Source organism: Euleptes europaea, chromosome 2, assembly GCF_029931775.1.
Source record: "Euleptes europaea isolate rEulEur1 chromosome 2, rEulEur1.hap1, whole genome shotgun sequence".
Taxonomy (NCBI): Eukaryota; Metazoa; Chordata; class Lepidosauria; order Squamata; family Sphaerodactylidae; genus Euleptes; species Euleptes europaea.
Genome location: NC_079313.1, coordinates 96013761 through 96037417, shown reverse-complemented (window position 1 = coordinate 96037417; position 23657 = coordinate 96013761). Strand labels below are relative to the sequence as shown.

The following is a 23657-nucleotide window of genomic DNA, read 5'->3' as shown; positions in this document are numbered from 1 at the left end:
GTATTTTGAAACCTGAAAGTGCTGACAAAAAGATTCTGTCTCTTCATTGAAAGGGACTTACTGAAGAATTTTTTTCCAAGGGTGAAGGGTGTAGTTTTTTTTTTAACTTCTATAAAACTTTTAAAGCCACATTTCCACCCAACTTAGGACCCCCAAGTTAAAGAACAATAAAAAACATTAAAAGAAGCCTAAAATATGTTTGTGTGTATGTTTTAAGCTTGTTTTAATGACAGGGCCACCTGAAGCAGGGCCTCCAAAGATAACCGTAGTGGTTGGGCAGGTTCGTAGGCTGGTACGTAGTCCTTAAAATATACTGTCTCCAAGCTGTACCGGGCTTTAAAGGTAAATGCCAGCAGCCTGAATTGAGCCCAGAAGCAAAATGGGAGACAGTGTAGAGGGAACAGGGCTGGAATGACATGGTCCCTACAACCCTCTCCAGTCAGAATTCTGTCTGCAGTATTCTGCAACAATTGTAGGGGCCAGTCACTCTTCAAGGACAACTCCATGTAGACCCCATTGCAGTAGTCTAATGTAGGTGTTACTATAGTATGCATCACACAAGATCTTTTTTACCCAGGAAAAGCTACAGCCGGCTCATCAGCCGAAGAGGATGAGAGGCGCTCCTGACCACCACCTACAGGCCGTTTATCCGTGGCTATTTCCTCACTGTCATCCCGCCAACTACTTTGGGGGTTTGCCCTGTTTATGCTTGCATTTTCCGACCATCAGAGGTCGCCTCCCTCTCCGCTTGCGTTTCCACACATTTTGCCCACGTTTTCTGGATTCATGTTTAGCCAGCATCCAGAAAACATGGGGGAAACGCGCAGGGAGAACAAGGCAACCTCAGACAGTCGGAAAATGCATGCATAGTCAAGGCAAAGCCCCGACGTAGTCTCCGGGGTGACCGCGAGGAAACAGCCATGCATAAATGGCCACACCTGCTCTTTCAGCAGGGGAACCAGGTCATGCAACACCCCAAGTTATGAACTTGCTCAGTAAGGGGGAGGCAACCCCCTTCAGAACAGGAGACACCTCAGTTTCCAGGTCAGTCCCTCTACCATTAGCGCCTCCTTTTTGTCAGGATTAAGTTTCCGCTTGTTCGCACTAATCTATCCCAAAACACACAAGGAAAAGATTTCATAGTGCCATATGCAATGTATTGCATGTTCCTTACTTTTGCTAAAGCCACATCTAGTTATTTATTGATTACCGGTAGAACATTTTATGCCATTTCCCCCCAAAGCTTAGTGCAGTTACAACAAATTTAGAGTACAACAAATTTAGAACAGCCAGGTATCTTAAATAAAGCAAATGCCTTTAGTATTAAATGCAGAATGTTTGGCAACTTTTCTGAAAGATTAGGTGTTAAATAGCTTTTCAAATAACCTCTGAAAGATGATTCAAAAGTTTGGAGCCACTTCAAGAATCATGTTTCTGGCTGCATGGTCCTTCCTTAACAGAATGACACAAAGCAGGCAGTCTCTGAATGAGGGAGAAAGTGAGACATTAGAAACTGGCTCAGTAATCTGTTGCTTCTGCAGGGTGTTGAAGGTGGCCTGGAGGCTGGAAGAAGTTTATATCTAGAAGTGACCAATCATCTAACTAGATTGGCAGACACATCTAGATTGGCAGGTTTGGGGATGGAGCCTGGGGAAGGCAGGCCTTGGGGAGGAATCCCAAAAGGGCATAACCCCATTGAGTCCACTGTCCAAAGCATCCATTTTCTTCAGGGGAACTGATATCTGTCATCTGGAGATCAGTTGTAATTCTGAGAGATCTCCATGTCCCACCTGGAGGTTTGCAACCTTATGGGAGTCCCTGGCATTTTTATCATTGGCTCTGCCTCATGTAGCAGTCATTTTGTGGCTGCGCCCACCACCCTGTGTCAGAATTCCAAAGGAATCTGCAAGCCCAAAAACATCGGGGATCCCTTATTAGATGGTTCTGGGTGCAAAATAGGTTTTCAAGCTGCTGAATCAGAGGAGAGAAAAACTGGCATTCTCCTTTTGCAGAAATGAAAAACTGCAGTTATTCACATGGTTCTTCAGCACTTTAAATCAGAGAACAAAAGAAATATATAGTAGTTCATACATTAGCAAATTCGGAGTCTACTGTAAGGTGTTGCACTAGATAAGAAGTTGTGTGTGTAAAGTGCCTTCAAGTCACAGGTGACTTATGGCGACCCCTTTTTGGGGGGGGGGTTTCATGGCAAGAGACTAACAGAGATGGTTTGCCAGTGCCTTCCTCTGCACAGCAACCCTGGTATTCCTTGGTGATCTCCCATCCAAATACTAACCAGGGCTGACCCTGCTTAGCTTCTGAGATCTGATGAGATCAGGCTAGCCTGGGCCATCCAGGTCAGGGCAGATAAGGAGTTAATGGAAACCAAACTGGGTAAAAGAAATGCACTCTTCCTTCATTCAATATTGCTTAAACTTGAGATGTATACTGTCCCTTCTTTATTCTTATACCTTTCTTTCGCTGAATGTAATCCTTCTCAGAAAAGTACTTCACTGCATTTTAGAGGTCTGATCTTTGTAGTGATCACATTCCCCCTGGCATTATTCTATCCGGACATTGTTTTGTCAGCGAATGTGTTCATTTTATTGCAGCTTTAGGGCAGATCGCACAATACATTTTTCATCAAAACAAGCAAATGTTACTTACGAACTGACAGGTCTGTAGCCAGCAACGGTTCTCTGATTGTGACAGCAGTCCCGTCCCCCCCACCGCCAGTCATTGCAATCACAGAACCTGGTGCTGATTGTATCTATGGTAGGATGTTACACATTGTATATTTGCTGAAGAGGCATACCTGGGGAAGATCAGGGCTACTTGTATGGACAAAAGATACTGTGTGTGAATCAGCATTATAATGAATTACTTTCTCTTTGGCAGTTCCAGAAAGTCTTCTGTAATGGAAATATTCTGATGTGGATTTTATGTGAAAGGGACTATTAAGTGAGTGAGCTGAATTGGAACCAAGATATTGCTAATAATCTACAATCTTTGAACACATCTCTTGCTCAGAATGAGATATTCCTCGTAGAAAACTGGCATTTCCTAGGTTTAGGGCTTGATTTCCAGGATATGAGTTCAGATAGGGTTCTATGAGTTCAAGTAGGTTTTTATTTGGGTTTGCAGCCAAATGTGGTAGACTGCCTCCTCCCATATTGTCTAGCCTACCAGTTAAGGTCTGCCTCAAAAGCCCTGCTTGCTGAGGCCCCCACCAAAGGTGAGGCAGGTAGCAACCAGTGACAGGGCTTTTTCAATGTTGGCAGCTCACTTACAAAATGCTCTTCCCCTTGAGACTCACCTTGCTTTCTTATAAGCACCAGGTCTAGGATTTCCAGCTCCGGGTTGAACAATACCTGGAGATGTGGGGGGGGGGGGGAGGGGGGAGCCTGTGAAGGGCAAAGTTTGGGGAGGGGAGGGACCTCAGCAGGGTATAATTCCATAGAGTACACCCTCTAAAGCAGCCATTTTCTCCAGAGGAACTGATTGTGGTCATCTGGAGATCAATTGTAATAGCAGGAGAGAGTTCCAGAGTTTTTGTGGCATAACCAACCCTCTCCCCAGTTGCCACCTGCTTGATCTCAGAAGGCAGGGGAACCCGAAGCAGGGCCTCTGAAAATGACCATAATGACTGGGCAGGTTCATGAAGGATTAGTTGGTCTCAAACCATATAGGGCTTTGAAGGTCAAGACCAGCACCTTGAATTGTGCCTGGAAACAAATTGGAAGCCAATTTGGGCCAAGACTAGAGTGATAGGGTTCCTACAGCCCACACCAGTCAATATCCTGGCTGCAACATTCTCTGCCAGTTGAAATCCTGAGTCAGGCTTTCCACCCACCAGTAGGTCTTCCATCTTGTCAGGATTAAGCTTCAGTTTATTAGCCTGCATGCACTCCAAAACTGCCTCCAGGCACTGGTTCAGGGTTTTTACAGCCTCCCTGGGATCAGTTGGAAGTGTGAGATAGCGCTGAGTGTCATCCGCATATTGGTGACATCCCAGCCCAAATCCCTGAATGACCTCACCCAACGGTTTCATGTAGACATTAAAGAGTATAGAGGACAAGATGGAACCTTGCAGAACCTCATAGACCAAAAGCCAAGGGGCTGAACAGCAGTCCCCCAGCACCACCTTCTGAAACCTACTCTCTGGGTAGGACCAGAACCAGCACAGAACAGTGCCTCCAAATCCCAGTCCAGATAGACAATCCAGAAGGATACCATGATCGATGGCATCAAAAGCCGCTGAGAGGTCCAGGAGAATCAACAGAACCACACCTCCTCTGTCTGTCTCCCAGCGCAAGTCATCCACCAGGGTGACCAAGTCTGTTTTAGTCCTACAACCAGGCCTAAACCCAGACTGGAAGGGGTCTGAACAAGTTGCCTCATCCAGGAAAGCTTGGAGTTGTCCAGCTGCCACCCAATCAATTAGCTTGCTCAAGAATGGACCATTTATGACCGGTGATAATTATTGAGATCTCTTGGGTCAAGGCTAGGCTTTGTGAGAAATGGATGCTGTACAGCCTGTTTCAAGGCTGATGTGACCACTCCCTCTCTTAAGGAAGCACTAACTACCTCTCAAACCCAGTCAGCCAGCCCCCTCTGGGAAGATTTAAGTAACCAGGAGGGGGAGGGGTCATACAAGCAAGCGGTAGGCCTCTAACTTCCAGGGATTCTATCCACATCCTCAGATTGAATAAACTGAAAAGTATCCCAAACAATTAGACTGTAGTTTTTTGACTGTATCCTATCAGATTTGGCCTGAGTCTTCCTCCACTGTCACTTTAGCTGTCTCCCTTGTCTTTTTATCGCCCACAGCCCCTCAATAAACCAACTGGCTACCTGGGCTCTAACACCTGAGAGAGGGCACCTGGGAGTAATTGTGTCAACTGCCCAGGGAATTTCCTCATTCCAGAAGTCAGGGCATCGACAGGAGCACCAGCTATATCAACAGGAAAATCCCTTCGAGCCACCAGAAAGCCATTTGGATCCATCTGGCTGTCTTCTCATCTATACAGCCAGAACTGCAAACTTATCCCTCCCTCTCAACCAACCCTCTTTTCATTGACATCCTTCTTAAACAAACATCACGTCCTACTTTTTCTGCTGTAGTTGTAATTGAGAAGGCAGCACCAGGAGGTGATATCTGAATGAGATTGAGATTAATGAGAAGAAGCCCTAGACTGGTCTGGCAGGATTGCTTAGTAGCAGCAAAGGGACACTTGTGTCAGTGACTGAGAGGAACGGATAGAGTCTTGTGTGTTAGTCAGGTGAGGTCTGGTCCAGGAGGAAAGCTGAGTCAGCTCCCTTGTCTTAGCTCTTCCTCCTCAGGTCAGGAAAATGTTGTTTGTAGCTTATCCATGCGGCGCCAACCTTAAAATACCTTTGACTCATATGTCTAAAAGGTAAAAGCCTTGGCAGATTATTTTGCAGGGAAATGGGATTAGCACCCTTTGGCTAAATTCCCTTTGGCCTGTTTCAAACCGCAGAGAATTACCCAGGGTACGCTTCGTCCCAAGCAGATCTGAATCTCGTTGTCAGCTCTGAATCACTCTGCAGGAACTGTGCTTTTTCCTTGACACGCCACAAATCATGCAACTCTGAGGATATATGTAAATGCTCTACATATCCAGTTTAGTGGAAATTGCATAGCTGCCTAGTTGCATCACATACTTTTTGATTTACTCATAGGACTCTTAGGAGAATTTCCTGGGTTTTTAATCATCTAACTATACTATACTAATCCACCAGCAGTAGTGTGATGTTTCGATGATGCACAGTGAAGAGTCTTGCAGCAGGGTAACAGCGTGTTCACTAATTGTTGCTGAAAAAGGAAACATGCGGTATTCATTATAGTACCAAAGACTGGGATTGTTTATTCTTACTGTAGCAAACAAAATGAGATTAAGTAGGGATGAAACTTTTCGTTGATTATCAATTTACAACTTTTGATTGAATGAAAAGATACCACCAATTAATTGTGCAGCAAATTAGAATTTTTTTTTTAAATAGATAAAAACTGCAGATGGCAGATTAGACAAGGTATGTCCCCTTCTCTATGTGGAAGGGAATGCCTCTTCTATGATCATGGCCCCGGTGACATGTGTGGACATCATTTAAAAACACAGTGTGCTTTCTTCTTCAAAACAAATAATACATTCATAAATTGCATAAACATGCTGGAAATATCCGGCTAGTAACAACAGCCGTTGAACTTTGCACCCGCATGTTACTTCAGGGCTGTTGTTACTAGCCAGATATTTCCAGCATGTTTATGCAATTTATGAATGTGTTTTTTGTATATGTATGTTGAGTATGGGTTGTAGAGTATGTGTGAGAGATCCCCCTCTCTGAGTTTGCTTCTCCAAATCAGTTGCTCAGACGTTGATACAGAAACAATAGATTTATTGAAGCCTTCAGGAGATGAGACAGGCACAGGTAGAAAGTTGCAAGTGAGGGGCTATACGGGTTTACAGAATATATTGACTCCAGGGCACTGGGGCACTGGGGTTCACACTTATTGTTATGGGAAGTTACAAGCTTGGCATAATACAAAACATCAGACGGATCCCAGGAAGTCTGGTGCGGCTATCACACTTCCAAGGCCGCACCGGCCTGAGGGAGTACTGGCAGGAAGAACAGCGGGGGGGAAGATACATGGGCCATCAGGCCTGGCGCCTGAGACCAGAAGGTGTGAACTGCTTTTACGAGTTCACTGATAACACCGCAGGTGATGGAAAGCAGAGACACAAAGACAGAGACCCTCACATTCTGCCCCCCTTAAGGCCCCCCTCCGAGAGGACGAGGCTTATCGGGATAAGCGAGGTGGAATTCTCGGACCAAGCGAGGAGCTGCCATGTGGGGTGCGGCCACCCATTCGTCATGAGCGGAGCCAAGGTTTTTCCAGCGAACAAAGTAAAACAGTTTCCCTTTCTTCCATTTGGAATCTAAAACCTTGGATATTTCCAAATGGGTATCCCCTCCTACTACGGTAGGAATCTCATGAGCGGGAGGGGGGTGGAACTGGGGAGCTGCTACATAAGGTTTGAGGAGGCTTATATGGAAGACTGGATGAACTCCCTTGAGAGTCTTAGGGAGACTCAGTTCCACGGTAACCTCGTTGATTACTCTGGTAATGGGGAAAGGTCCTACATAACGGTCGCTCAGTTTTTTGCAGGGGCGAAGAGAGCGGAGGTTTTTGGTGGACAGATAGACTTGCTCCCCCACCTTGAGTTCCCATCCCGGAGACCGGTGTTTGTCTGCTTGTTCCTTGTACTTGCTTTTTGCCCTTTCCAGATTTTTGAGCAACCATGGCCAGGTGGATTTAACCACCTGAATCCACTCCTGAAGATCAGGGGTAGACTGGAGCTCTGGCGAGACGGGGGCAGAACCGAAAGGGCCAAAATCCGTCCCGTATATAACTTGGAAGAGACTAAAGCCGGCAGAGGAATGAGGCGCATTGTTGTACGCATATTCGGCAAATGGCAGCAGGTCGACCCAGTCGTCCTGGTGGAAATTTACATAGCAACGCAAATAACATTCTACTACCGCATTTACTCGTTCCGTTTGACCATCCGTTTGGGGGTGATAGGCGGAAGAAAGGCCCTGTTCCTCCACTCCCATTAACTTTAGGAAAGCCCGCCAGAATTTGGCAACAAACTGGACCCCCCGGTCGGAGAGGACCTTCCTCGGGATCGAGTGTAGCCTGAGGACGTGCGTGATGAACAGTTTAGCTAAGCCCTGGGCTGAAGGAAGACCTGCACATGGAACGAAATGAACCTGTTTGGAAAAGAGGTCTGTGATAACCCAGAGAACCGTTTTCCCCCGACTTGGAGGTAGGTCGGTGATAAAATCCATGGCGATGACTTCCCAGGGACGGGAGGGGTTCTCAAGCGGTTTGAGAAGCCCCGGGGGTTTTCCCATCCGTTTCTTGGCTGTGGCGCAGGTGGGGCAGCTGCGCACATACAACTCTACATCAGATCTCATACCGGGCCACCAGAATTGCCTTCGAACCAGGTGAAGCGTTTTTATGAAACCAAAATGACCCGCTAGCCTGGCCCCATGTACAAGTCCCAATACTTCTTTGCGAAGGGAAGATGGGACATATAGTTTCCCCCCTTGCACCCACCAAGTGTTGGTTCGTTCCAAGCCAGTGGGGAGGAGATGGTGCTCCTCCTCCTGTAAGGAGGCGTCCCGGAGTCGCTGTTGGAATGCTTCCGGGATACCTTTGAGCGTAGGGGGGGTCTCCGGTTGGCGGGCTTGGGATCGGGTGGTGACGGCCAAGCCAGGGACTTCCCCTCGCTGTTCGGGAGTGAACAGGGAGTCGACGGGGCGATCGAAATCGTTGCGATACTGGGGAAGTCGTGACAAAGCATCAGCTAGGGCATTTTCTTTGCCAGGGACATGTTTGAGGGTGAACCGGAATTTTGCAAAAAATTGGGCCCACCGAATTTGTTTGGCATTGAGTTTTCTAGCTCCCTTGAGAGCCTCAAGATTCTTGTGATCTGTGCACACTTCGAAAGGCAGCTCGGCCCCCTCTAAGAAGTGTCTCCATATGGTAAGGGCATGTTTGACCGCTGCTGCCTCCTTCTCCCAAATGGCCCAGTTGATTTCGGACTGGGAAAACTTCTTGGAGAAGTAGGCGCATGGCCTCAACCGTCCCCCCTCATCCCTCTGCAATAGGGCCCCGCCCATGGCTACATCCGAGGCATCCACCTGCACCACGAAGGGCTTGGTGCAATCCGGGTGAGCCAAAACGGGTTCGGATGAAAAAAGTAGCTTTAAACGTTCAAAAGCTTGCTGGCACTGGGGAGACCATTGCAGACGGGCTGAGGGGAGTGCGGCGCTAGCCCCCCTGTCCTTGGTACGCAACAGGGCAGTGAGGGGAAGCGCAACTTGGGCAAAGTTGGGAATGAAATTCCGGTAAAAGTTGGCAAACCCCAAAAACTGTTGAAGTTGGCGGCGGGTAGTGGGGGTTTCCCAGTCCCGCACCGCCTGGACCTTGGCGGGGTCCATTTCCAACCCTTGGTGGGAAATCACATACCCCAGAAATGTAATAGAAGGTTGGTGGAATTCACACTTGGACACCTTAGCATACAGTTTGTGCTCCCGCAGCCGCTGGAGCACTTCTCGCACTAGGCGCACATGTTCTTCCATGGTCTCAGAGTAAATAAGAATGTCATCGAGAAATACCACCACCCCCCGAAACAGTAAATCATGCAAAACTTCATTAATTAATTGCATAAAGACACTCGGAGCCCCCGAAAGTCCGAACGGCATGACCAGGTACTCAAACATCCCAAAACAACTGGAAAAGGCCGTTTTGGGTTCGTCTCCTTCTTTGATGCGAATGCGGTGGTAGGCTTCTACCAAGTCCAGTTTGGTGAAGATTCGGCCCTCCTTTAATTGTGCTAGAAGGTCAGGAATAAGAGGGAGGGGGTAAGCATTAGACTGGGTGACTGCGTTCAGTCTGCGAAAGTCAATACACAGTCTTAAATCTCCCGTCTTTTTCTTTACAAAGAAAGCTGGGGCTGAATAAGGAGCCTTGGAGGGGCGTATGAAACCCCTCGCCAGATTGACATCCAGATAGTCTCGCAATACAGTCTTTTCACTAGGGCTCATGGGGTAAACCTTTCCCTTAGACAGTTTGCCTTCCCCTACAATCTCGATGGCACAGTCCGTTTCTCTGTGGGGAGGCAGTTCGTCGCACTCTCTAACATCGAAAACATCAGTAAACTGCGAGTACTCAGAGGGTAATTGAGGAGAGACTGGGGCGGGGGACCCTACCAGTGCGGCGGCTGGAGTTCTGAGTACCCGTTCCTTGTCATGCAACCCACAGGGGTTTTCGGGGAAGGAAAGCACCCGTTTAACCCAATCAATGGAGGGATTGTGTCCCCTTAACCAGTTCATCCCTAACACCACAGGGGTTACAATACGGGCGATGGTGAAATACAACCGTTCCCAATGTTCCCCCACGGACATAATCACGGCTGCAGTTCTGTGGGTCACAGGGCCCCGTTTAAAGTCACTCCCGTCCATTTGGGAAAAACGGAGGGGTCCCGGAAGCCGCTTGCGCCGGACACCCAACTTCTTGGCAGTTTCCTCATTTATCATGGTGCGGGCACACCCCGAGTCGACCAACGCGGGGACCTCTAACGGGGGACCCCCTTTGGGTAGGGACAGATGAACACGCACAAATACATTGTCCTCTTGGGCGCTTACCATCGGTGGAGCTCCTTGCACAACGATAGGGACGGTCTGCTGCGGAGCCCCCTCTACAGCAGACCGACGGCGTTTTTTGCCGGCTGTTCCCACTCTTCCTCCTCGCTGGAAGAGGGGGACGGGGTGGTGACTTCCGGGGAGCCGTCCGAATCAAAGACGGTATTTGTAATCCGGGACCCCGATGGGACCGTAGAGTCGGATGCCCCATCCTGGGGGCGCGCGTGGAGAGCGGAGGGTGCGCCGGAGCGCCGGCTCAGTGGTCCACTTCTGCGGCGAGGCTGGCTGTCGGCGGCCGGTTTCGTCGGCTCGGCCTGGGTTTGGCGGGGGGGGGTCGGACGGCCTGAGCGAGAGGGGCATTGCGATGCAAAGTGACCCTTTCCCCCGCAGATCAGGCAGACGCCGGCCTCGAACCGCTTGCGGCGTTCCGCGGCCGAGAGACCCCCGCCACCCCCTTGCCGGAGTTCCCGGCCACGGTCACCTCGGGGTCTGGGGTCTCGCCCAAGCCGTTGCTTGGACAAGTTCAGGAGTTGTTTGCGATTCTCGATGTCAGCAGCATGGCGAACCCAACCTTCCACATCCGGGGGGTTCCCTTGCATGAAGGCCCAATGTTGGAGGTCTGGGTTGAGACCCTCCCTGAAACATTGTACCAAGGTAGCTTCACTCCAGTCCAGAATTCGGCTAGCCAGTGACTGGAACTCACTTGCATACTGCGCCACCGACTTAGTCCCTTGGCGCAGTTGCATCAGGGAGGCTTTAGCCCGCTCACCCAGAGTCGGGTCCTCAAAACGGTTTCGGAGTGCTACCATGAACTCGTCCAGGGTTCGCAGCACCGGCGAGCGGAGTTCATACTGCAACACCATCCAGGCAGCCGCCTCCCCTTGCAGTAAGGAAGCCACGTACTGCACCCGGGACTCCTCAGAAACGAAGGTTCGGCCTTGTTCCCGCATAAAAATGTCTACTTGGACCATAAAAAAGGTCAACTGGTCTCCCGACCCGTCATACGTGACTTTCAGGTCCCGACGGGCCGGGGGGGCAGGGGTTGCGGGCGGAACTACCGGCGCCCCGTCTGGGGGAGCACCGGCTGGAGGTTGCAACTTCAGCGCATCTAGGGTCGTGGCCATCTCACCCATTACGCGTTGCATGATCTCCATCTGCTCCTGCATAGCCCGGCGGTCTTCCTGCCACTGCTTTCGTTCTTCCTCCATGAGGGCCTCTTTGCGGGCCGGGTCCCCTTCGAGTCCCGTGCTGGGGAAGGCCAACCGGCGATCCTTCGCCGCAGTCCGCGAGAGCGACCAGCCCTTGGGAGAGTCCAGCCAATAAGTAAGCCCCCGGGGACGTCCGTCCCGATCTTGGTCGGGGGCGCGACCCTTCGGTTTCTTTGGCTTGGCTCCCTCCTCCTTCGGGTCCGGCTTCTCCGGCTCGTCCGGTTCCTTGGGGGCATCGGGGTTAGGGGTGGTGTCCTCGTCGGCTGACATTCTGTCCAAAGCGGTACAGCTGCAGTCCGAGAGGCAAGGACTTGCAACTTAATGTGAGAGATCCCCCTCTCTGAGTTTGCTTCTCCAAATCAGTTGCTCAGACGTTGATACAGAAACAATAGATTTATTGAAGCCTTCAGGAGATGAGACAGGCACAGGTAGAAAGTTGCAAGTGAGGGGCTATACGGGTTTACAGAATATATTGACTCCAGGGCACTGGGGCACTGGGGTTCACACTTATTGTTATGGGAAGTTACAAGCTTGGCATAATACAAAACATCAGACGGATCCCAGGAAGTCTGGTGCGGCTATCACACTTCCAAGGCCGCACCGGCCTGAGGGAGTACTGGCAGGAAGAACAGCGGGGGGGAAGATACATGGGCCATCAGGCCTGGCGCCTGAGACCAGAAGGTGTGAACTGCTTTTACGAGTTCACTGATAACACCGCAGGTGATGGAAAGCAGAGACACAAAGACAGAGACCCTCACAGTATGTATGTTTGTTTGAATTACTCCACCTTCACTTTTGTGTATGTTATATATAGGATTTGATTGTGTGTTTAATATAAGTGTTTAGATAGAGCCTGTGTGCTGCCTTATTTTTGTTACTACCTCGAGGTTAAGTTAAATAAGAAACCTGTGCTGAATTAGGGAAAGACTAAGATAAAGTGCAGCACGAGGGCTCAGATTGGAAACTGAAAATGAATATGCTTGTATAATGTACAATTGATAGCAATTTAATGATATCCAAATTAAACATATGCAAAGACATAAGTATAAGCAACAGAAAAACCAACCAATCATTGAAATGATGTAGAGACTGATCAGTTCTCAGTATTGCATGTAATAACACAACATAGCCTCATTGCTATTGATTACATGCAATGAAATATAAACTTGAAACAAAAAATTAATGTGCCCAAATATAGCAACAAATGTAACAAAAAATATATCTGTTAATTCACAGTATTAAGCCAACAGCATAAATGTGCTATCAGAGATTCTCAAAAGAGAATGCAAAAAGAAACCACACAGCTATTGCTTCCCCAGTCCCTGTGCAAGGCACGGAGAACGTGCAGCGTGGCGGGCGTATCGCCTCAAGGCAGGGAAAGACCCGGAGTTGAAAGGTGGTTCTTGCGGGGGCAAGAGAACCTTATCTTAGTCACTACCGGGAGGTTGGCAACTGTAATAGGGAGATGTACAAAAGCTCATACTAAAGCAGGTTTAGGAATACTCACAGTGGCGCTGAGGGAAACTAGGAAGGGGCATGACCACCCAGCAGTTGTGCTTAAGCCCCCAGAGGTGCTGCGCTTTGGAAGGGAACATGGATACCCTCTGGTGGAAGAAACCCAGGAAGGGGGGGGGAATTATGCAGAGAGAACCCGTTTTAAGAAACCCTTCCTTTTCATCACAGCTCTGATCCAGTTTAGTGCCCCCCAGATGAACTTGCCCAGAAGTACCCAGAGGAAGGTCCATTGGTTTTTAATTATTTTCTCTGAAAAACTGAATGCCCAGAACAATTTTTTCAATGGATGGCTTGCTCGAATACAAACACCTGGTTTAATTGCTTTATCCCTCCCCCCCCCCCCAAAAAACACCCAATTGTAATGATGTCACTTGGCCTAAAATACTTTTGTGCTGATTATTGCATCCTCTTCCAATAATCCCAATATTGTTCATCGAGGGCTCTGTTTCCTCCCCCTCTCTGCCAGGGCAAGCCCCCTTTTCCTGTTCCCAGGGTTTCACTTAGCAATAACTTCCTCTCGCAACACCTCTTTCACCCAACAGCTGGACATCTGTCTTCCTTCCAATTACGAGAAGCCTCTCCTGGTCTCTCGTTCAGCTGGGCCGGGTTATCGTTTCACTCTCTCCCTCAATCTGCACCAAAATATTAGCCTGCTCCCAGACAGCACAGACGTGGCGACGGGCGAGAAACCAAAACAAATCTGACTTGTGGGGACTGGCTGAGATTGAATTCCTGGGCTGCATCATAAACTCAGGCTGTTACCAAGTTCAATGTGTATAATAGATGCGTTCTCTTTTATATTCGTTTCCAACATCTTAAAATGTTTAGCAAAAGAGAGGGGGAGGGGAGACATGTTAAAGCATTTTAAATCTAGGGCCATTAAAATAGGGAAAAGATGATGAGGATCTTGGTCCCCTGGGGGGCCGATTGAGCTGAGCCTTTTGATTTAATTCTGTATGATATTTAGGGGGTGTATGGGTGATATAAGGGCCCGGTCCAGAAGGAACCAGGGCAAAGCACAGCCCTGTTTTCCTCTGTTACATGCATTCATCCTTAGTCTGTGTTCTCAAACCGAGCAGGGTTTTTTTGAGGAATGTTTTAGATTTGTATAGGTTTGCCCATCCCGAAGGCTCAAGGTTGTACCAGAGTATCAAAAGATAATCTTTACTACTGCTTTGCTTCTTCATTGTAGCCCTTCAGCTCTATTTTTTTCACATTCCTTTCCCCTTTTTTATCAAACTGTACGAAAACATGGTTTATTGTTTTAGATATAACTTGTGTTCTGTCTGAGTATGTCATAAAGCATCCACAGCTTATATGTGTCACATGCCATATGTCCATAAAAGCCACATTTCATCTGAACCAACCTATAACTTGCTTGTACATCCAGAGGGTGAATCAGTGGTTGAAGCAAGCTTTGCAGATAACATTTTATGTAGTATTATTTGTGGCCTTAAGTATCAGGAGGTGTCAGGAGTTCCCTTCTCTCCTCTCTAGGAACAGACTGCTCAGGTATCCAGAGCTATGGACTGTCAGAAAGTTAGCTATCTACAACAATGACCTAACTTGAAAAATTTAATTATAACTCAAACTTTGCAATATTTCAAGGTAGTATATCTTTAACTACCTTATACTGGGTGCAAACAGTGCCAGGTAGGGGGTGGGGGGATATGGCTGTCCAGTGCTGACTATGTCATGGATATCGGAGATAGACTAGGTAGGCATTCGGTTTGGTGCAGGAAAGCATCTCCTGAGTTCTTATGTCTCCTGCAGGCAGTCTGATATCATTGCTCTAACAAATGTGAATTGCAACACAGATTTTAACCAAGACTTTCTATATTCTAGTTAAGTGGCTATGTGTTTGCAAAGCCAAGTAAAAAAAAACAGTTCAGAGGTCATATTCATGCTACTGTTGACTAGAAGGTAACTTTGGACAGGAGCTATTGGGGGATGTATAAAGTTCCCAGTGCAAAAAAGTAAAGATCCTCCTATCTTTCCTATCTTTCTATAAACCTGTGATCCTTGTTACTGTATATAACAGATATTCTGGCACAGATCAGACCAGGAATACAGATAAATTATCGAAGATCTAGGTTTTTACCTGGCAGGTACCTGCCAATCGTATAAGATTCATGGAGAACAGGTCCAGCAGCAGCTACTAGCCATGGTGACTAAAGGAAAACTCCTCTTTCACAGACCGTTAACATCAGAATACCAGTGTCAGGAGCAACTTCAGGGGAAGGCCTCTGCCTGTATTCTCTGTTTTTGGCCCTCCAGAGTAACTGGTTGGCCACTGTGAGGCAGGATGCCGGACTAGATGGACCACTGGTCTGATCCAGCAGGGCTTTTCTTATGTTCTTATCAGCAGTTTGGACATGTCCAGTTATTTGGTTTTCGTGAAGAAAGTTATTTTTTTATTATATTTTTTATTAGAATGTAATTGAATTTTGAGGATACTTATGTACTTTTAAGCTGTGTTCCCGTCTGGAAGCTAACCAATACTCAATGAAAATGGACTGTCTGTGCCCTTACTACAGCTAAAAGACTTGCATTACAACATTGGAGAGATATGTGCCCACCTCACGTAAATCAGTGGATCAAGGTCCTTTCAACTTTATCAATATTTGAATATATGGCATATATGGACATATTTTTTTGATATTTGAAAACTTTTTTGTAGAAGTTTAGGTATAGATCCGCCACTACTATTGTTATATTTTTATTTCCACTCTCTATATTTGGGGCTTTTTCCCTTTTTTCTCTTTCTTTCCTTCTGTTTTTTTTAATTACTCAGTTTCGAGAGGGTTTTTTTTCCTCTTCTTTTTTTTCTTTTGAAAAATGAAAGTGGTCAACACCCACTTGTACTGGACTGTTTACTCCTCTGAGTGGATCTTGTTTTCATCTTTGCCCTTTAAAATAATGTAAAACATCTGTGCTCAGAATGCTTGGCTTTTGGGCCTCCTTTTGTAATAGTCTCTACACACGCACTTGTGCACCCACACACAGACACACACAATTTGTGCCTCTGTAGGTTTCTGTGTAATAATTCATGCATCTGACAAAGTGGGCCGTGGTGCCCAGTGTGTTGATCTTTAAGATGATGCAGAACTTCGTTGCTTTGTCTGCAGCTGACTAACAAGGTTGTCCCTCTGGAGTTTGTTAGAAGTGTAATATTTAGAGCAAGTCATACCTGCAATCAGATCGATGTATGCCAGGGTTAATTTGAGATCCTGGATGTGAGATCTCTGTATTAGTAATGTGGATGTTTTTCCCCCCTCACCTATTCAGAGTGATTCTCACCTCTACATCAGCTACAAAATTATGTCCAAACTGGTCTTCAGAGTTATTAATATCAAGACAACAAAGAACTCTTTTGTAGAAATTTCCCATCTCAGGGGAAGGAGAATTTTAAAGCACATAATTTTTACAACTGAAAGAAAATGATAAATGCTCACATCTGTTGTGCAAATGTTATAACAAACAAAAGTTGTAAAGTTTTTGAATGTTTACAATTTTCAGTCACATAGAGGGTCCCTGTAGAGGTGTCATTTTGTCAGCTGAGTCCAGTTATTCATAAAGTCTGGTAGCTAAAAGTATATAACAATTAATCATTAAGAAACTGTTAATTAGCTGTTATTTTTATTTCTCTTGAAAAGTTTTAGTGGATTTCTCAATTTGGTGTCCCTATTAATGGTACTCACAAGAGCAAGAGCCTTCAGACATCCTGCAGGGTGAGTTATGCAACATCCTTGCATAACTTTTGCTAGAGCACCACTGGCGGCATCGTGCTGATTCTCTCTTTGAGGTTTTATGCTGCACTGCAGGCTCAGTACGAAATTATATCACCATAAATGCAAAATGTAGACAATTTGATTAAGGGTAATGGTGATTTATCTGCCTACTTTTGACAAATCACAATTGCAAGTATTCACCAAAGCACTATATAAAAGCTGGGGTGGGGGTTAAATCTTTGGCCTTTTTGAATTTAACACAATTCTTGTTAAATTTTATTTGTGCTTAAATTTGCCTTGGTGTGGGCGAGTTATTATAAGTAGTAGTATCATAGAATCATAGAGTTAGATGGGACCCCAAGGTCATCTGGTCCAAGCCCCTGCACAATGCAGGAAATTCACAACTGCCCCCCACGCCCCCAGTGACCCCTACTCCATGCCCAGAAGATGGCCATAAAAAAACCCTCCAGGATCCCTGGCCAATCTGGCCTGGAGGAACATTGCTTCCTGACCCCAGAGTAGCAATCGGCACTACCCTGGGTATGCAAGAAAGGGCCATGAGAGCTAAACAGTGGTGCAAACCTTCCTGCTCTCCCTCTCATGTAGTAGCAGTAGTAGTAGTAGTAGTAACAAATATTGTTTATAGGTGGGAAGTGGCTAGGCACTGGGCAAGGATAATGTGATATAGTGGTTATGATATCATGATGCCGTGTTGCCAGTTGGCTGTGGGAGTGGAAACAAAGTAAACGTCCTTTTATTGGAGATACCAGGGATTGAACTAGAGATTTTCTACCACTGAGGCACAGCCTCTTCCCAAAGCTATTATATTTGTATTTACATTTGTATCTTACCTTTCTGCAAAGAAGCGCAGAACAATGGATGTGATCCCTCCTTTCTCCTCACAGTGACCCTGTGAGGTTAAGCTTGTTTGAAATACAGTGACTGGCTCAAGAGCCCCTGTGAGCTTCAGGCCTGAGTAGGGATTTGAACTTAGGTCTCTATAGACCCACCAACACCTAGCTACTTCGTCCCACTGGTTTTCTCATGTAGCTCAGAATCGTCTGGTAGCACCATAGCCTCAAAACAGACGCGTCTCCCGGCCCGGCAGCCTAAGAACGCGCCAAGGGTAAAATCTGGGAGCCGTATACATGCAAAGCATATGTTCTGCCATGCAGATATGGTCCCTTTGGGGGGGAAATATAGGGATGGGCATTTTCCCAGATTGGGAATTCAACCCATGCCACAGTAGGGAGGGCGCAAAATGCTGACCACTGGAGAATTAGAAATTGCATTTGTGATCATTTGCTCCCTTGAGATGAAAGCTGGCAATGAGCACCTTTGAAATATTAATAATTCCTAATAGGCCTTTGTCTCATGAGGAACGCATTATGATGATACCCCCCTCCTTCCCCCAATGTGGGGGAGTTAATTGAATCAATGAAGTGAACAGCGCAGCCGTCCAGCATATGCCAACTTTCCAATCAGCCCCAGTCATTACTGCAAGACCCCTTTGTCACTCATCGTCACTTGATTACACCACTTGGCCCGCCAGGAGATTTGATGGGAAGCGTACAATAAGGGCCCAAGCTGTTTCCAAAGCCAGCTCTGCAAAGCTCCCGATAAAAAGGGGGCTTCCGTTAATACAGCAGGAAAGGTTAGGACGAGAGAGGCGTAACAGCAAATCTGGAAAGAGGTAAGGTGATCGTGTTTGCTGAGGCTTGGAGAACAGATGGGGCCCCAGGAGGCTCTGTGCATGGTAACATAAGAGCTGTTTCATTACAGGAATATGGCTGTTATTTATGCCGAAGTAGACATAGCCTTACTGGGTTTTTTAAATTAAAAACTAGTCAAGAAGGGAGACTTGTACGTGCAATCAGAAGTTAGGTTTAAAACTGTTTAAAACTGACAGCTATTAGTTTGCAGTCTGGCTGACAGATGGTTTCTCAGCTTCTATGTCAACTGTTTTCCCTGTGTCTGATTTTGAGCCTGAGTTATTGAAGAAGTTGTTTCATGTTTGTGGGTGCACTTAACTGTTCTTTACAGCAAGGTTCCTGCAGAACGGTAGCCTTTTCGATCTCGTCTGGTGAGATTTTGCATTCTTTGCTCCCAAGGAAACAGCAAATGGCAGGCAGCTGAGCTAATGTACCGAAATAATGGCAAATAATGCCTGCTGATGTTGCCAGCCGTGCACACAGGTGTTAAAGGGACAGCTGCAGCATAAGAAACCTCCCTGAAAGATTGCAAAGAGCTTTTGGACATTGTACGGTGATAACAGACACAGCGATACAGGCTTTTCTGTGCCTTTGTGAACCCAGCTGCATATATCAGCACATCAAAGAGTTCTGTCTTTTCCTACAACCCTCGAACAGAGGGAGAAAAGAGTGAGTAGTGGCAGCTGTTAGGAAGTATGGCCCATTGGTTTCATGATGATGCATTAGGAATGAGACCTAGTTCTTCCATGTGAGCATGTACAGTGGCAGGAGACTGTGGAGGGGAAGGAAGGAAGGAAGGAAGGAAGGAAGGAAGGAAGGAAGGAAGGAAGGAAGGAAGGAAGGAAGGAAGGAAGAAAGAAAGAAAGAAAGAAAGAAAGAAAGAAAGAAAGAAAGAAAGAAAGAAAGAAAGAAAGAAAGAAAGAAAGAAAGAAAGAAAGAAGCTAACAGTGGTCATGTGTAGAAGTTCCTGAAGTTGCAGCTACTTTTACAGAAATAAGAACTATGTTCATTGACAATATGATTGTATTTGTCTATCGTTTCTTAGCCTGAATTACAGTAGTAAGGCTTGATGCAATGAAACTGCAGATGAAGTTGTGCCTGGATGGTGCACCACGGCAGCCGGAGAGACTTACATGACTGAATACTTCTCAGTGTCAAAACATTCCCTGCACATAAAAGACCTAACAGGTCCTGGAGAAATAGCAGGCTGTCCCTTTTCCTGATGCGCTAATGTAGGGGGTGTTTTATATGGTGGAAGATTTAACCATGTGAACTCCCAGGTACAATTTGAACTGGTACAGTTCAGGCACGGGCTTGCCCCTTTGTCTTCTGTTTGTGAGAACTAGTCTAACGTTCCAGCATGATCGCATTGATTTTCTGTATTTTCAAAGTTTGATGCTTTGATTCTGCAAAGACTTGGGTGTACCTCTGTGAAACATCATCTGCAATAGTCCTTGCTGGATGATTCTTTGGAATTATAAATGTGACCGATCGATGAAGTTTTATGTTTCTAATGCGATCAACTCTTAAGAGACAAAACCAGGGTGAAGGAATCCTGATATATTTTCCAAATCTTATGGTTTTTTATAAGCAGGTTTTAGAAATAAAAATGGTATCTGTTACCAGAAACATGCATGTGACAGTTCGACAGCTGCATGTGCCTCCCCGAAAAGAAGGAAAAAAGGAAGGAAATCCACTCTAATGTATGATACTTAGCTCCACTTACAACTCACAAATGGTACAGAGTACAAACGTTAACAGAGTTCTCCTCTCTTCGTTGTCAGTGAAACTTGTCCTTTATTCCTCTGTTTCTTCTTCAGCACTAATCTGGTCTTCTTCTCCCAACAGGTATCCATGAAGGAGGTTGGGGACGGACTGCATGAACAGATGAACTCCATGATGGGCGCTCTGCAAGAGCTGAAACTCCTCCAGGTCCAGACGGCCCTGGAGCAGCTGGAGATTTCAAGCAACCCGAACCAGGTTCCAGGAATTGGCCAGCATCAGTACTGTCAGGGCAGTAAAGAAGTGCCAAGGTTAAGACGCGAAGCCAGCAGGCAGAGTGAGAAACTGCTGGGGACGAGCTCTTCGGAGAGCTGCAGCTCTTCAGCTTTTCTATGCTCTGCCCAGATGCCACAGCCCACCAGCCCACTTTACCACGTTACTTTGCCACACAGTACCCATGGGCACATGACTTCATCCCTTAGCAGCATTAGCTGTGGCGACTGCTATCGTGCCAGCGGACCGTCATCAACGGTGAGCACAGCAGAGTACCACTCACCAAGGACACTTGAATCATCCAGTGAGCACATGTCCGGAAGCTGGTTTTCTCATGACACAAGCAGCCTTTCTGAAAGTAAATTTGGATGCCAAGAATGCCAGTTCTCTGATGAGACCGACGACTGGACTTCTTCACTAATGTCTCAAAGCAGGAACCGGCAGCCTCTGGTCTTGGGCGACAACATCTTTGCTGATTTAGTTGGGAACTGGTTGGATTTGCCCGAGATAGACAAGAAAGGGGAGAAGAATGAGACTTTGCCAGGCAGCAAATCCCAGGAGTTCTACAGAAAGTTTTCCCTCACAGCCAACATATTCAAGAAGTTCTTAAGGAGCGTCCGGCCGGATCGAGACAGATTGCTTAAGGAGAAGCCTTGCTGGCTGCCAGCAGAAGACAAAAAGGCTGAAATCTTAAAGAGGCCCAAAAAAGTAAACAAACAGAAGGGAACTTTTTACTTCCCTTGTCACGGGAACATATCAAATACTCAGGACAAAGCCGAAAGGTGCCAAAAGAAGGAAACTAGCAAGGCCAAGACCAAACATTGTACCAAGACCCACAACGCAATAGACCACAGTCAGTCAGGGTTTGATTTTAACACAGCTGTATGGGTCTGAATTCCAGCATGTCATCTCCTTTGCCAAACTGGTCTATCCCAAAAACAGACTGGGAAAGGTATGAGCAGTATCTGCCGTGCATGGATTGGGATGAGGGAAAAGCAAAGATGCCCCTAGAAACAGATAGTTGGCACAAATCACATTGACAAATACAGCTTTAAGGAGAACTATGCCTGTTTGAAAAAGAAAGTGCGCTTGTGTGCAGAATCTCTCCAGAGCTGATACTTGTGATGATCTTTCCCCATTTGAGGGCCAGAGGAGTGTCTTACTTAGTCAGTTCCTCTGTCTTACCATCTCCTAGAGGGTTCTAGTTTGCCACCCACACGTATTCAATTCATTTCTAATTCAAGTAGCAACTGAATGTTTGGTAATCATTGTGTGTTTGTGTGTGTGTGTGTTTTTAATTTTTGTTGTGTTAAATTCTGCTTTTCATTGTGTGCACTAAATCCTGGATTATGCACCGGGGAAATGAATAAGCACTCGATGGTTCAATTGAGAATGAGGCTTGAATTTCTGTAACTGCAGGACAAACAATGGCTGAGAGAAACTGGCTGGGGCCAGTCATTGCACTGAGTACTGTTTGCTCTTTTCTAAAGTATTATCTCTGGCTCACCTGTCGTGCTCCATACTGTCCTTGGGTGTGTCTGAGGAGTGCTGTGTAGTAACTAGCCATCCTATTGCTGTCAAGTTACCAGAAATTTTTCACCCCTTCATATTGCCCTCAAAGCCTTAAAAGATTCCTCACTGAAGTCCCAAGTTGCAATAGGCCCTTCCCTAGTTTTGTTATTCCATTTCGCATTTCTTGTGTATAGATTTAGTCTTGTGATAATTAGCTCTCCAGCAATCAGCTCTCCAAGAATGTACTAATAAAGTGATGTTCCTGTCTCCAAATGAGGTTTGGTGGAATTACTTGTATATTATGAGAAACCTGTTGAATAATTCTAATTGAATTTTAAGGCCACAGGCAAAGCAGAAGCCCAAAAATATATAACAAAACAAATAAGGACCATAGTTACAATTTGATTGGGCCAGGTCTGTGATCCATCTATACTCCAAAGTCTCATCTTACTTACTTCTCTGAAAATATTTAGACCCCAGTTGTTAGCACAGTGATCTTGAGCTGGACTCTTGGACAGATGAGAAGCCTGAGTATTCAGATATAAATGAAAAATCTCCACAGTGGAGAGATGTTAGCCAGTCCCTTGCCTTCGGAAGAAAGAATTCCTCCTGAACTATTTTAGTCTTGATTGTTCTGCCATGCCTATTAGATGTCCATTACCCCTTTTAATTTTGGTCTGAACTTTGCCCGGCACCACTTGATAATCACAGGGTTGATCATCACAGATGACTGTGAATTGCCTTCACTGAAGTATTTCCATTGGGTGTGGCAATAGGTGATAGGAAAGTCTGAGACATATACAGTGGCAGACATATGATATTGCACATGTGAATTGCTCCTCACGAATGCCTGCATTCTGTTCAGACCACTTTTAAGAGGTTTGCCAGGGGATGTGGTGCTGTAATCTTGACATTCTGCAGACATAGCAGAGCCCTCACATGTATCAGTTACATATAAGTGGTCCCACAAATTAGCTTTGAGAACAGGAGGTGCACATTAGGAGAAAATACTAACACTAGTAACCACATTTCACTTCCCGCAACTTGTTTTGCATCAGTACTGTGATCCAGAATATCTGCATGTGCGGACATGTGGATCTCTAGGATTGTTTGGCCCTCTGCTCATTCCAGCGGAGGAGGAAGATTTGCACTTGCAAAGTAATGAATGCATGCTTGTGCTACTAATCTCCCCTTCACTTAAATACAGCAAGAAGCGGAGGGACACAGGGATGCGCTAAGAATCAGAGCTCTACTGCCAGAAGAGCTCCATTACCCAAGGTGCAGGCCTGTGACAGAATGAAGCCATATGCCCAGAATGGCAACCCCAAATGTTTTTTTAAGGAATCAATTTGACCCGTGTTGCTTTTTGGGGGCTTGAGAGCAGCCTGAGATTATTCACTGGTGCTTATCCCCCTGCATTTTACATTAGATATTTTATATTAGTAGTTCTGTCTTTTTTCTTACTTTTATAGACCAGGACTGTGCTGCTAATCTACTATTTCCAGCTTTACTAAACCATGGGAAGGGCAGAAAAGTAATAAATATTAATGCAAATGTTGTCTGTTGAAATTATGTTCCTGTTTCAGCTTCTTAAGACAAATTGGCAAGTTGGAAGAGCCATCAGGAGACTATATCTGGGTGGTTTTTTTTTTCTTTCTTTCCACAAACGAGTTAAAAATAGGCACCAGACACGTACTAGTTTTTGCCCATACAAGGTATCAAAAGCTGGTGAAGGAGATCCTGTGGGCACAAAA

At 46.2% G+C, this 23657-nt stretch overlaps 1 protein-coding gene across 2 annotated transcripts in view; it reads left to right on the top strand.

The window, feature by feature from the left end:
* Positions 1-21355, top strand: part of INKA2 (inka box actin regulator 2) — a 37789-nt gene extending 16434 nt beyond the window's left edge. The window contains exons 1-2 of one of the 2 annotated variants that reach the window (XM_056844456.1): positions 18311-18377; positions 20245-21355. In XM_056844456.1, coding sequence (XP_056700434.1) covers positions 20251-21285 — 1035 coding nt within the window. In that variant the 5' untranslated portion in view covers positions 18311-18377; positions 20245-20250 and the 3' untranslated portion in view covers positions 21286-21355. Of the gene's footprint in view, positions 1-18310; positions 18378-20244 lie in introns of those variants that run through there. The other variant, XM_056844455.1, reaches the window with a different exon arrangement.
* Positions 21356-23657: the final 2302 nt, after the last annotated feature.